The 15,240-nt window shown below is 33.7% G+C and overlaps 2 protein-coding genes across 4 annotated transcripts in view; both read right to left on the bottom strand.

Annotated features, from left to right (window-relative positions):
- Positions 1-15,240, bottom strand: part of LOC125871115 (uncharacterized) — a 367,917-nt gene that overhangs the window by 205,814 nt on the left and 146,863 nt on the right. The gene's annotated exons all lie outside the window — the stretch shown is intronic.
- Positions 10,677-15,065, bottom strand: LOC125871319 (protein phosphatase inhibitor 2-like). 3 transcript variants are annotated; one of them, XM_049551916.1, is made up of 5 exons: positions 14,973-15,065; positions 14,449-14,503; positions 13,341-13,459; positions 11,618-11,752; positions 10,677-11,083 (listed from the first exon to the last, which is right to left on the bottom strand). In XM_049551916.1, coding segments are annotated over exons 2-5 (486 nt in total). In that variant the 5' UTR covers positions 14,451-14,503; positions 14,973-15,065; the 3' UTR covers positions 10,677-10,853. The 3 variants fall into 3 exon arrangements, with proteins under 3 accessions (XP_049407873.1, XP_049407879.1, XP_049407868.1); XM_049551922.1 differs by having other exon boundaries at positions 14,742-14,985; XM_049551911.1 differs by lacking the exons at positions 14,449-14,503; positions 14,973-15,065 and having other exon boundaries at positions 13,341-13,467.

The following is a 15,240-nucleotide window of genomic DNA, read 5'->3' as shown; positions in this document are numbered from 1 at the left end:
GGGATTTGGTTTCTGGGTTTTGCAGTCAAAAAAGGAGAAGAAAACGTACAGTGCAGGGGTGGGGTCATTTGGTGTTGATGTTGTATTGTTTGTATTGTATGTTTTGTGGGCTGTTATTGTGGGAATGGGCTGCTGATAAGGTTGGGAATAAGGTGGGCTGATGAGTGTATTGTTGTTGGGCTGGGAATTATGAAGTAAGGCCCAAACTTGGTCTTTTGATGGGTTTAAGATGTTGGCAAAAGAATGAAGTTCAAAACTTAGTCAAATTGAATTTAATTGGTGAATTTTGATTAAAATTTAAACAAGATGAGTTAATATAAATTAATTAATGAGCTTCTTAATCTTAACGAAAATAAATAAATAAAATAAAATAAAAATAAAATAAACTTAACTATAAACTAATTAATTCAATTACAAAACTAATTAACTCGAAATTACAACTATAACTTAAAGTAAAATAAAATATTTAAATAAAATGTAAAATCCTTTGTGATAATTTTCAAATATTTATAAAATAGCGTGATTGCAAAATATACATACTTATTATTAAAAAGTGATAAAATTACTTAAAAAAAACTTGAAAGTATTTTGAATTTCATACAACTTATTAACTCAAAACTATAACCATACCTAATATTTAAAATATAATTATTATTTTTTGACGATTTTCGAATAATCATAAAATATACTAATTATATACATAATTATGTAAAACAAATATATTATCTAAAATTTATAAAAAGTGACAAAACTATTTAAAATAACTTGCAAACTATATATATATATATATATATATATATACACATTATTTTATTTTTATTTTTTATTTTTATAAACTAATTATTTTAAATCCTTTAAAATTGAAGAAGCTCGATGATTACTTTATATTGTGGAGGGTCAAAATTGGGTGTCAACAATTAGTTTTAAATAAGATTTTATTAATTCAACGTTGAAAAATATTATTTTACTCGGGCAATCATTATATGAATTGTTAACATAGTTCTACAAGTAACAAGTTGACAAATTTCAAATAAATGTAAGAGTTAGAACCATAGCTTTGATGAAGTTGATAATTTGGTTACCCCACATTTTACTATGGTTGTTGTAATGCTTGAAAATCTAAGAAGAAATGGAAAAAGAATTTACAATTGAATTTGTTCAATACTTTTTGACTATTAATTGATATTTTTGACAGAATATTACTCTAATTTATCAACAATTTAAAGAAGAGAGAGTAAAAGGAGTTAAAAAGAAAATAATGTGAGTATTAGTAGAGAGAGTGTAAGAAAATAAAACAATATTTTCTTGATTGTTTCTATTTGAATTGGGTTGAAGAGAATAAAATAATAATTTTAAATATATACTTTTTATCATAAATAATTAATGTTTTTTTAAAAAAAATTAACACATAATTTATTCTTGATAAAAAATTGAGACCCCCTAAAATTGGGGGCCTAAGGCCAATGCCTTATTTTTGTATACATAGAGCCGGCCTTGGGCTAAAGTAATCATTTATTTAAGACTCTATACCGTTAGCCCATGTATTAATTTTAAAAAAAATAAGTTAGTGGGTTTGTCAGTTTTAATAAACAATTAATTTAGAAAAAGAAAAGAGACAGAAACTTTACCTAGCAGACGCACGGGAGAGGGAAGGAAAGAGCGATCTGCAGGTAACAATTCGTAGTGCAAATTATCGTAATTACTTTTAGTTAATTAATTATGGGATAAATGGTATCTTGTATGACTTTAAGAATTTGATTTGCCTGAGTAATTAATGCTTCCTTATGATTTAACGTGTAATTCGTAGTGGGGTATTTGGAGGATAGGTGAGGATAAATTTGTGGTTGGCATTAGAGAAGGCAATAATAGATAAAAGAATAAAGTATGTGATTGAAACATTGGATGGAAATTAAGGTGAATTGCCGTAGATTGTTAAAGTGATTCGTGAGTTTTGTTTTCGGAAATTTAAGGCAAGTACGCGGGGTTAAATTAATAGGCATATGTGGGCCAGTGATTGGCCATAATGAGCCAATCATTGGTTGGAACAAAGAGTATGTCAAAAACAAGGAAAAAGATCAATTATTCCACGTTACTGTTCCTAAGTTAGTCTGGTGTTATTATATTATGATTCAAGTTTTGATATATTGGTACATGTAATTAAGTATTAGGTGTATGGTATTATATGAAAACCCTTAGATTTATGATATTGGAAAGAAGTTGGGACTTAACCCTAGGCTTGAAACTTAGGAACTTGATTATAAATTTGGTGAGTTTTGGGTCTAGTCTAAACTTATAGTAATGTGAGTGTTGTTAGTTTCGAAATCTTATTGTGAATATGTACTTGAATAGATTGCATAGATTTGGAAACTCAACGAAAAGAGAAGGCTCAAGTCTCGGAGTGATTGTTCGGTTATTAGAGGCAAGTGAATTTCTAAACTCTTGTTAAGTGTATGAAATTCGTGTATTTCCTTGTGGTATGTGTTTGGGAGTAATGGGTCTTGATGAAGGGTTGACTTGTCCACCTTGATTAATTCTAATGATGAAAAGGGATAATAAAAGGCAATGTGATTAATTGTTTGTGTGTGATGTGTTGAGAATGGTACGAGTACCGGTGTTATAAAAGGAAAGTTTATTACTATAGAATGCAGATTGTAATCCAAGAATGCCAAAGCATATGGGCATTAGCTGATATATTATTGACTTGATTTATTATGTGTGTTTGTGTTCTTTACTGAACCCGTATAATTGTGATAATTGAGGTGTTTATATGTCATAGCGACATTTGATTTATTGAGATGTTGCACCATCCCCTTTAATTGATATCATATTGTGCACATATATTGACATGAGATTGGATATGAGTAAAGGTCTAACACGTGGAGATCGTCCATGCGAGAAATTGATTATGATTATAAGTTGGGAACGTGGAGATCGTCCGTGCTGGGGATTGTTTGATTTTATGATAGTGCGTTGAGATCGTCCGCACAGACACGTGGAGATCGTCTGTGTCGGTATATGGACCCCGCGAGTCCCCCATGGGTCATGAACTCTCGATGTATTTTCGAGGAGTATCATGTATATACGGTTGAGAGAGTACTTGGTATTCTGAGACATTCATTCATGGTGTCATATTGCATTGCATCCCATGACATCCTTTATTCTTGATGATTTGTGTTATTTGGTGGTTGGAAAGTACTTGATATTTGATTACCTCTATTGATGATCTTAATCTTGTATGTTGCTAATATTGTGAGTGCTCTTTTTGTGGAAGTTGTGATTGATGAGTATTGAGTTTATTGTTGAGGATATGTAATTGGTTAAAGTGATTGGTGTTAAGCTGGGTGCTATGTACACTGTGAACTGTTAGGTTTGGCTGGTTTATGCAGGTTGTAGTTGTGGAGGTTTGCTTGGTGTGTAAGGAGTACCCATATTTTATTCTCTTAGCTTGTGTTTAGAAGTTTACTTGATGAGTACCGTATGATTGGTACTCACCCGTTGCTTCTACATTTTTGTAGGTTACTTGCCTGGACCTTTGTGATATTTTCTCTTCTCCTTATCTGAGGCTTCTTATGGAGGTTTGTGAGGTAGCTACTGGTCATTTCAGCGGACCTTCTTACTCATATTTATGATCTTGTTCTATTCTAGAACAATGTCATTTGAGACTTGTGTTTTTCTTTTGAATCAATTGTAATACTTTAGAGGCTTGTACACGTGACAACTAGGTTTTGGGGGTTTAATTAAGTTGACCTTGTTTTCTGCAGTATTTTATAGTATTAGACTTTTATTCACGTTTTACTTCCACATTCACTGTATTAGTTAGGTTTTAGGCTGACTTGTCTTGATGAGATAAGACAAGTGCTATCACGTCCATTTTTGGATCGTGACACCACTAGAGGCCGTGTCTAGTGGCATTTTGTTAAAAAAAATCTTAGTAAAGATAAATATAAACAAGTAGGGTTAGACCTTAATATTAAAAAGATTAAAAAAGAAAGTAGGATAACAAAAATAAATCGAACAAATATTCAGAAACACTACGGTTGGAGCCTGGAGGGAGGAGAGTTCACCATGTGGATGACAAGTAGTCTATAATAATAGAGCAATTTTCACATATAGCAAACATAAAAATCATATTTGTATGTTATAGCTATAGTTTGCATAATTGCGTTCCATAACAAACATAAATATGTATATTTCGTTATACATATACAAAAGAAAGCAGTTGTATAATATGTTTCTGTTTCGGTATACATATACAAAAGGTCAATTGTATAATTTGTATTTGTATAAAGTGAGAAAGAGAGAAAGACAAAAGAAAACTAGGCAAAGGAAGATCGTATTTATATAATCATAAGTGTATAGGACGAAAATATATGCATTTGTATTTGTATATACAATTTTCTCTCGCTTTATACAAACACAAACGCAATGTATACATTTGTGTTTGTATAAAGTGAGAGAGGCGAGCGAGATCTGGGAGAGTGACAAGCAAGATCTAGGAGAGTGGCGAGCGAGATCTGGGAGAGGGGAACTAAAGTATATGTATATATACAATTTTATCTCGCTTTATACAAACACAAACGCATTTTATACATTTGTGTTGGTATAAAAGCGAGAGAGGCGAAGGACATTGCCAACGAGAACGAGAGTGGCGAGCAAGATTCACCAGGAGAGAGGCGAAATAGCAACAGTTTGTTATGGGTACAATTAAATCAAACTATGTTTATAGCATTNATAGCAAACATAAATATGTATATTTCGCTATACATATACAAAAGAAAGCAGTTATATAATATGTTTCTGTTTCGGTATACATATACAAAAGATCAATTGTATAATTTGTATTTGTATAAAGCGAGAAAGAGAGAAAAACAAAAGAAAACTAGGCAGGGGAAGATCGTATTTATATAATCACAAGTGTATAGGACAAAAATATATGCATTTGTATTTGTATATACAATTTTCTCTCGCTTTATACAAACACAAACGCAATGTATACATTGTTGACACCCAATTTTGACCCTCCACAATATAAATTAATAATTTCGAGCTTCTTCAATGTAACATCCGGCAATGTGAAATAATTGAAGAGGCTTAGAATTGGAAATTTTCATTTTTTTGGAAAGGATTCGAAAATCTGGAAAATTTTGGCTAATTATGGAAAAGGTGAGTTTTTGGCCAACTTTGATCAGTCGTAACTTCTAGCTCATGACGACTTAGAAGTATTTCCAGTTATGGTTACATAGCCCTCGGAACGATCTTTCCAATGCCGCCGAGTTTGCTCAATTCCGAGTTCGTATGAGCGAGTAAGGGCCTTTGAAAGTTGGGCAGTTGACAAGGAAATCCGTCCGGGAATCATTAAGGGCATTTTAGTCTTTTCCCTAGCCAATTCTTTTGGGATTATATTGTTGTATAGGGCTGATCTTTGGATCATTTTGTTCCATTCTAAGAGAGTGAAGGCTAGGGCTTGAGAGTGAAGAAGAGAAGAAGAAGAGAAGAAGAGGAGAAGAAGAAGAGGAAAATCGAGGAGATCAACAAGTTCCACCAAGATCATCGTGGATTTTCGTCGGGGGTGATCCCTAACAAGGCATGTGAGCTTTTAGTGGTGGGTGATCCTTTCCCCCACACACACCTAGCCCCTTTTATTCAATAAGAAAGGTTTGATTATGTTGTTAAAGTTGTTTGTTGTTGTTGTTGGAATTATTGTGGGTTGTGGAACATGATTGGATTGTGTTTTTGAGTGGTATTCTATTGAATGTTGAGGGATATTATATTTCTAAGTGATTGGGGCTGGAATCCTTGAGGTTAGAGGATTTAGAGTTGGAGACGTGAAGGAGAAAGTCGGGCAGCTTGCGAGGAGCACGTCCGCGTCGCAGACTTGTTCCCTCTGTGAGCAAAAATCTGCTCCGCATCGCGGACAGGACGCGGACTCCACTGTTTTCAGAATTTATGTTCGAAGATTTTCTTTAGTTTGGCTGTCCCAAATCATTCCTAAATCATTCCTAAACACCATGAGGTCCTTCCAAATACCAATCAAGTCCTTGAATCCATAATTAAATTCAAGAAAGTTAGGATCAAGTCAAGTGAAGTTAGAAGTCAAGTGGAGTTAGAGCCAAGCTTAGAAGTTAAGCAAGTCAAAGCAAGTCTTTAAAGCTTTTCAAGAGTCGTTATTGAACGTCTTAACGTCGTTTCAAGTTTCAAGTTGAGTTAAGAGTTTCAAGTCAAGTCAAAAGTAAAGAGTTTAAGTAAAGTAAGGAGTAAAGAGTCGAGTCCATTTCTCCAAAGTTATTAGGGAACTATGTACTTCCCAAAGAAGTTCTAAATGTTTTTACATTTAAGTAAGAAAGGAGCCATGTTTTCCAAAAGAGCCTTTGGGCTAAGTTTTGAGTAATTATCTCAATCAAAGAAAGAAGTTATTTTAAAAGCATGAGCCAAAGTATTTTTGGGAGTAGTATTGAGCACCGAATTGGGGACACGAGTTCATATTAACTCGACTCTCCATAAGAACCATGCGCCAACATGGGACTTGACGTATCATTCTTTTTAGATGATCACGTAAGATTAGGCTAGTGGATCCACTAAGCAAAAGTAAGGTCCTATATCGATGGCAAGGTATAGGATGGTCCTTTGGCAACGTGAGGTAAAACGTTGTATCATCACTAAGGCTCGTAGTGGTGGTTGTCGGTTAAAGAACCTCCCACAAAAGCTGTATTATGTTTATAAAAGAAAAGTGGAGTTTGTTGTCATTTTATCCTTAACGATCTAAGTTGTTTACATTCTTTTACAAGCTTTATATGTATGGCTCGTGTCTTATTGCTTTACTTTGAGTCCAGTTATGTATATGAGTCATTCAGAGTCAAGGTAAGTGATCTCTTGTTCTCCTTTCAAGCTTAAGTTGTGGTTCAACTTTTCCAGCTCACATATTCGTACATTCCATGTACTGATGCCAGTTGGCCTGCATCGTCTTATGATGCAGATACAGGTACCCCAGATCAGCATCCTGCACGTCGTTGATCCAGCTGAGCACTCCAGAGTCTGTGGTGAGCTTCCTTGCATTCCGGAGGACTCAATTATTTTGTGTACTTAGTTTTGTTCTATTAGGATGTTGCGGGGTCTGTCCCCACATTCATCTCAGTATATTAGAGGCTTCAATAGACAGTCAGTCAGTCAGTCAGTTAGTTTTGAGTCTCTCATCCATGTATATGTATATATATATATGTAAATATTCTATTTTGAGGCTCGAGTCGCCCTTTGGGCCATATTTTTATTAGTTAAGTTGTTTATGTCTTTGCATGACATTGAGTTATTCTGTTGAGTTAGGTTTCCGCTGAGTTAAGAAAGTCAGGCCAAGGGTTCGCCTGGGGCCAGCAATGGTCTCCAGGTGCCCGTCCCGCCCAGGGTGTAGGCTCGGGGCGTGACATTCAATTTCAAATGATTTAAAATAATTAGTTTTATAAAATTTCCAAAAAAAAATATTATAATATAGTTTGCAAGATTTTAAATAGTTTTGTCACTTTTCGTAATTTTTAGGTGATATATACGTTTTACATAATTATGTATATAATTAGTATATTTTATGATTATTCAAAAATCGTCTCAAAAAAAATTCTATATTTTTAATATTAGGAATGGTTATAATTTTGAATTAATGAGTTTTATGAAATTCAAAATACTTTCAAGTTATTTTTTAAAGTAATTTTATCATTTTTTAATAATAAATACGTATATTTTTGCAATCACGTCATTTTATAAATATTCAAAAATCATCATAAAAGATTTTACATCCTAGTTAAATATCTTATTCATTTGGTTTAGTCTAAGTTATAGTTATAATTTCGAGTTAATTAGTTTGTAATTAAATTAATTATTTTACAATCGAATTAATTATTTTATGTCATTGAGACTAAGAAGCTCGTAAATTAATTGTATTGATTCATCGTATTTCAATTCTAGCCGAATTTGGTAAATCAACTCAATTTGGCTATTTTCTTAATTCATTTGGCTATATTAAAGGACTAAAATTTGGGCCTTCATAAAATATGTTTCAGCAGCCCATTATTCTCCATTTCCAATTCCTATAACTCAGCCCATTAACGCCTCCGACCCAGCCCATTCTTTTCCCTTCCTTAACCCGACCCAGCCCTTTTCTTCTTCATAAAGAAGACCCAGAAACGTTAACTTCAGCAAACATCACAACGAGCAGCAACACGTCCACAACAATTCCCAGATGATAGCAGTGATACAAACAGCAACACAGCGCGTACCAGACGCGACACCCAGATGACCCCATACGCGATNGTTGTAGTTCTGAATTTGGTTGTGCGACGGCTTAGGTTGTTGTTACCGTGGAGGTTGGAGGAGGAAAGAAAAATAGTGATGGTATGCGGCGGAGATGAAGACGGGTGAGGAAGAAAGTATATGTGATTTCTCCGGCAAAAATGGAGACGATACCGGCGATGACTTTCTTTTGGTCGTGAAATAGTGAAAATAGGGAGAATTAGAGATGCCAATAATAAATTAAAATGTTATTATTTTACATTTTATTAAATAATTTTGGTTAATAATTTTTAAAAATAGTTATGAAATAATTATGATGTGACATTAATATATCTGACGTGGATATGACATGTCAATTATATAAAGGAGAGTGAGCTACACACATGGTTGGAGGGGCTTAAAAGTCTCATTTTAATTGAGTTTAAGGGTTCAGATGACAAAGGTGCAAGTAGAAGGGTTCAGAATACAAACTGATACAAGTATAAGGGTCCATCAGACCATTTCGCCTAATAATAACAAATTTTGTGTAAACTTATAACTTGAAGGATGATGGGTACGTAGATTTTATTCTTATCTTGTGAAGGTAGAGAGATTGACAGAGCAAGTAAGGCATATTAGAGTAGGTTTGGAAGGAAATGCAGTAATGAATAAGTCATAAAAGAAAATGAATAGTATCGATAATAAATAATATGCTAGATGAAGTAAAAAAAACATGTAATAGTAAAATAAAAAAATAATAATAATAAATAGCAAAAAAAAATTAACAATATTTGACTGTTTAGTAATCTTCGACCTCTAACTTCTTTTTATCTAAAGTCATATCATTCTTATAAGAAAAAGTCATTAGGGAAAAAGAGTGCAACCAAATGAAATTTAGAGATGATACAACTGATTTTATAAGTGAGCCAGTAAAGTCTGAAAAAGATGGTGTGTACTATGTACGTAATTTATCTTTACCTTATAAAGGTTGAAAAGTTATTTCTGAAAGTCCCTCGACGCAGAGGATACATTGAAGTTAATGGCGAATTTATAGGCAGAGCATAGTTGTACAAGGCACGTAAATTTATGATCTCTTAATTTGATCTCTCCGTAAAATTAAGTATTTCTTACATTATTTTTCTATAATTGATATAATAATAATAATATTTATTGACACTCATGCTACAAAAAAAACTAAATGGTGCACTTGTTTGAAGGTTGAGTGATTTACAAGAGAACCGGAGAGTATCAATTCCCTCGAAATACATTTTTTTCCACCTTTTCTTAAATGGTATATTCATTTTCTAAAAATACTAATACTATTTCATCTCTGATTGAAATGATCATTGGCTCTTTTAAAAGTTCTCACTCTTGCACTTTGTTTGTGGTAGTTGCGTATTGTTTCATAATATATCGTATTGTATTGTGTTGCGTTGTATTGTATCATATTGTATTATTTTAATGAATACAATGTTTTGATAGATTGTATCGTTTCTCATCGTTATATAATGTCATTCTAATTATAGGAAGATATTATATAATTATGTCAAAGGAAGCTTTGAAAATCGATGAAATACAAACTCATATGAAAATATTTAATTAGGGGATTCGTCTCCTCTCCATTTTCCCCAAATTCCTATTTGAATTAGTGACACATGGCATAAGTTAATAGGTACCGTACTTATGATATTTATTTGACCTTTATATTTCTCCTATATTATTAGTACAAAAGAAATAAAATTGAAGCAATGTTTGAAAAGTAAACTTTATCAAGAAAAACACTCACCTACCTATTTATCTAGTTTAGACAACTAGAAAAACACTACTTAGCTTTAACTTTATTCTGATTCCTTCACAATTTATCTAGAATTGAAATAGTTTGAGATTGAAGCATCCTTGTTAGTGGTTATATGAACAACCTTAAAACTTCATGAACTAAGCAATGAATCAACTTTATCGAAGCTAGCCAAATATTACACACAACGTAATACTTACCATTTCACTTGTGGAATTATACTGGATATCTTGTTGTTGTACGTAGTACATACCATTAATGTAATGGTGAAGAGCATTAATTTGGAAGCTAGTCAAGAATGATAAATGGCTGTGAAATGTTGTATTTTAGAAACTCTATAGTTTACAGAAGTACACAAACTTGTATACATTCAAGAAACTCTACTTGTGGCACCAAAGTATTGTGTTACAACAATTCTATAGTTTATCAAAGTACAGAAACTTGTATAATTTTACAAGTTGAAGTGAAAAGGCCCAAAGCCATCACAAACTTATTACTCTCACGACTCGGATCCCAGAAAACTGAGCAGACTCGGGTAACAAACATGTCAACAATGACAACTATGAAAGAACAGTACTGGAAGTCGGATAATCGTAGTTTGTAATTTCACAAATTTTCCAGCAAAAGATTATGGCAACCACTGAACGGAAGATGTTTATCCTGTATGTTAAATACCATCTATATGCATACAACTTACAAGCAAAAGTGAACGTACGAAAAACAGAACGGGTTATGGTAACAACATTCTCAGAAATAAAATGCACATTTTCAGGACCATCCTTGTTCAATTACCTGTGACAGAGGACTATTTAGAATCGTCTGTGCTTCCTTCTGAAATGTCAATGCCCTCAACAGCAGATGTCAATGACGATGATGTATTACACCTACCATCCCTTTTCTCAAGATCCTCAATCTCATCGTCGGATGCTCCTTCAAGAGAGGAGCCCTCTCTACGCAGTTCTTTGATTTTCCTATATTCGTCATAGTGTGCTCGCCTGTGCTCCCTAAAGCTCCTGCTCCTTTCTGAACCAGAATCTATTGATGTTGTAGAAAAACAAATCAAAGACATGGGAATAGTTGGTCGTGCATACTATATAAAACATACAGCATAATCGAATTCACTTATGCAACCCCAACCTAACCCAACCCCTTGTTAAATCCAAATAAACTAAAGGGCAACCTGGTTGCACTAAGCTCATGCTATATGTGGGGTCTGGAGAAGGGCCGGACCACAAGGGTTTATTGTAAGCAATCTTACCCAGCATTTCTGCAAGATAATGTTTCCACGGCTCAAACCCATGACCTCTTGGTCACATGGAGGCAACTTTACCAGTTACGCCAAGTGCAGCCAGTTGATAACAAAAAATAACAATGCAAGAAAGCAGGTGATCTATAGCATAACCTTTCACCACTTAAGGAAACCGCCAATGAGAAAGCACACAAAAAGCAAGATACTTTGACAGATTTTTCTATATGACATACTATTGTGGCAGAGTAGTATCTTCTGTATAACAAAAATTAGAAATCTGAAGTACAATATTGAGACATAAAATACAGATAAAGTTAGACCTTCGTCGTCTTGGTCCATGATATCAGCCTCATCGTCAGAAGATGGCCAGCCAGACTGGCGGGATTTATTTTCACTGGAAGAAGCTTCATCCAATGCACTGGCCTCCTCAATAGTATCCCACGGAGATGGAGATCCTATATAGTATCGTTGTAGTCAGCAAAAAATTGGAAAGCAATAAGAGCAAATTATAGTTTTAGTCCTTGTATACTAACATGATGTCACATTTAACTTTATCCTTTAACACATTATAATATAACCCTATTCAATTCGGTCACCATCTATTTGCAAATCCAATACCATATCCAAACAAACATTAAAATACCAAGTTTCAATAGCAAAAAAAGAGAGAAAAATTGAGAAAATAGCAAATACTTACAATAATTTATTTGTACGTGAAATACATTAAATAGAGTAAAAACCTCATGCTTGCAGTGTTACCCTTATGAGATACTTTAAAAAGAAAATCTACATGAGTACAGAGGGGAAAATTCCACAAAGTGTACATCCTAAATCCATCTTGAGCCCTTTCTTCCACCTATAATGCCAAATTCAGTTAATGACATGAAGAGAAAAGGAAGGCATTATGTGGATTAGGCTTATGAGGATCACATCTAGAGGAGCGATTATGAAGCTTATGAAGAGGCACACATTTGAACACCTACACGGTGGTCAAGACCACTTATTCATATATATTATATATGCGTTATATGTATAAGGTTGCCAGGTTATCAAATTTCCTTCAATAAAGTCTCATCAACGCAATTTGAGAATTCAAAGGTTACACACTTCCCAGAAGATAATAATTACGTTGAGCACAGATTGTTTTTCACCCGTTCAAATTTTGTTTTCGAAACTTTGAAGATTTCGATTTACATAATATAATTCTTGGACTGTTGTAAACGAATAACCTAATATATTATCCAACGGTTGTTGCCACATCAATAAAGAAAATCCCAGAGGTTCGTAAGGCATTAGGCTCCAACATCCAACAATTTTAACTATTCTAGAAGGTTAAATATCAAATGAGAAGCTTCCAAGGCAATAGAAATATTGAGAAGAAGAACATAAATCAACTTTAGTATTTGGAGTTAACGAAATACTTAAAAAAACATCTAATCAAACCATCAACAAAAATCAAATCTAACCTCAGGTCAAACTATAGATCATCAATATGACTTAAGACTCATTCAAAAGGGATAAGACAACAAACAAAGAAGCTCTTAGGTTGTCTATCATATGATTCCCAACCATCCCTTGGTAGAAGCTCACCATTGACGGCAAGAAAGATGACCATTTAGTGCCCTGAACCAGGTTAGTAACTGTACATTAGTAAACTTCATCTATTTATATTTATAGTCATGTAAAAAAAAATAGAATTTGCAACACAGCACCATCAAATCTGCTCTATTGGTGCATAAAAAGAGAGCTTCTGTTCTTTTATTTTATCTTTTCTTTTATAATTGTGTCCGAACCGACTTTTGAGCACCTCGATTGATTCTAAGGAATACCTCCCACTAGCACCAGGTACCAGGTAACTCTCTCTACCAAGGCTAGGAAGATGGGAAGAAATCACCTTGTGTTTTTGTCTTTGCTGCGATTTGAACTTGAAAACTCATGGTTCTCAACCCACTTCATTGACTACTAGACAACATCCTTGGTGCAAGATAATTTCTATTATGACAATAAGGCATGAGGAAACAAATAGAAATTGCATGAACATACCATCATCATCGTCGATCGAACGGTGAAATGGTGTCTTTGGTTCAGTTATTTTCTGCCTCACTGGCTTATTTACCTCAATTTCTTCCAGATTTGCCTCATCCCATTTTACATGTGCCCCCCTGCACATCAATGAAATATGTTGGAAGCAAATTTAAACAGCATCAATAACAATACTAAACTAATTGCATAAGACAATCTCAAAAAGGTTCAGCTTCTTCCAAAAAGAGTAGGTCAAACAACTTGACCCCATTTTCCTTAACTACTTGCTACAAGGACTCATATTTTTATTAGGGATAATATAATTAGTTCTTCGATTAAGAGAGAATTTATGGAAAAAGTTACTCCTTTATATCCCAAATATAAAAGGTTGGAATTGGTGTAATTTGACACATTCCATAGGCTTTTTGTGTAAGGATAAATTTTGTTTTCTTCTATTACATCGGTGGATAGGGGCAGTGGAAAGGGAACAACGCGAATTGAACTCACAACTATTATGTTGGGAAATCATACCGGAACCACTAAGTTGTAAAACTTTGGTGGTAGGCAAACAAAATTTGAATTCAAATTCAGGGCTTAACAGTGCTTCAAGCAAAGAAATTGTAAATCGCCCAACCAAGTTGTCCTTTCAAGGATAGCAATATTTTCAGACGAAACTTCATAAGAAAGTATAATCAACCCTCCTAGTACAATATTTTAGCTTTTGGGTGCTAAACAGAACATTAAGTCAACAACTGGCTACTTCTATTTGTTTCTTTAATTGTTTAATAACAACAGTGTCCGGGTTAGGTTCTGCGCACCTTGACTAATTTCAAGGGATACCTGTCATTTCCCACTAGCAACATGTACCTGCTAACTCTATCCACCAAGGCCATGACACATGAAAAGAAATCACCTAGTTACTTTGTCTTTGCTAGTATTTGAACCTGAAACCTTATGGTTCTCAACACACTTCATCGACCACTAAGTTACACCCTTGGGTGCAACACATCATATTCCAACAGAATTTCTTTTCTTTATCCTTTGTCCATCAAACATACATTAGCAGCAGAAATCGACTTTAAGTAAAGATCTGGCTAAAAATACAATTTATAGAGAATAAAGGCATTACATTTTCCCCAATATGATCAAATTTTGTTTAGTTGATGCAGTCTAAACAGATTATCCTGAAAAAACATCAATTCACTCATCAGAATTCAGATAAAATAAACAAACCAAAATATTAAAAAAAAAACAAACAAAAAAAAAAAACTGAAAGTTCTATTGATACATCTTTCTTCATACCAAAAGCACCTAAATCAATTGAAAACTCTCAATATGGCATACTTACTACACTTTTTTTTTTCTTAATTGCAGGAAGACATAGGACATCCCACCAACAAGGTGAAACTTCGAATAACCAACCTACTTAGCTACTAAAATTCCCGTGATATACATAATTTTGACCAAAATGTAGATTTATGCACCAGAAATTAGATCTAGTACATTTCAGAGGGTTCAACTCTTGCACATTAATATCCGCTACAACAAATATTGACCTATTCTGATTTCTCTACTTACTGGGAAGCAAAGAAGAATGCATATTAAGCCATAAAATTACCACAAAAAAGAAGAAAAAAGAGACAAGAAATGAACCTCCAATTGGGAGTTTCTGCAGATGACAATCAGTTGGAAGGAGAGAGACGGAGAGGAGAAAGTAGACTCGTCCTTGTCCAATGCACTCCGCCGACAAATTGAGTGGGTCTTCAATTTTGAAAGCTTTCATTGTCAATTGACCGACTAGAATATACTCTCTCCGTCTTTAATTACTTGTCTAATTTTATTTTTTTACTTGTACCTTTTTCTACAATTTTTTTATAAAACTTTTTGAAAATTTTAATTTTTAATTCATTCACTTCATACT

This window comes from Solanum stenotomum, chromosome 1 (genome assembly GCF_019186545.1).
Source record: "Solanum stenotomum isolate F172 chromosome 1, ASM1918654v1, whole genome shotgun sequence".
Lineage (NCBI taxonomy): Eukaryota > Viridiplantae > Streptophyta > Magnoliopsida > Solanales > Solanaceae > Solanum > Solanum stenotomum.
Note: the sequence above shows the minus strand (reverse complement) of the source record. Positions and strands in the feature narration are given on the sequence as shown.

What these genes read in the sequence shown, in the direction of transcription:
- LOC125871319 (XM_049551911.1), bottom strand. Translation starts at nt 13,467, where the DNA reads ATGTGCAGGGGGGCACATGTAAAATGGGATGAGGCAAATCTGGAAGAA. An exon ending in TTCGATCGACGATGATGATG is followed by an intron (nt 11,753 to 13,340) that starts GTATGTTCATGC and finishes GATACTATATAG; the next exon opens with GATCTCCATCTCCGTGGGAT. An exon ending in CATGGACCAAGACGACGAAG is followed by an intron (nt 11,084 to 11,617) that starts GTCTAACTTTAT and finishes CAACATCAATAG; the next exon opens with ATTCTGGTTCAGAAAGGAGC.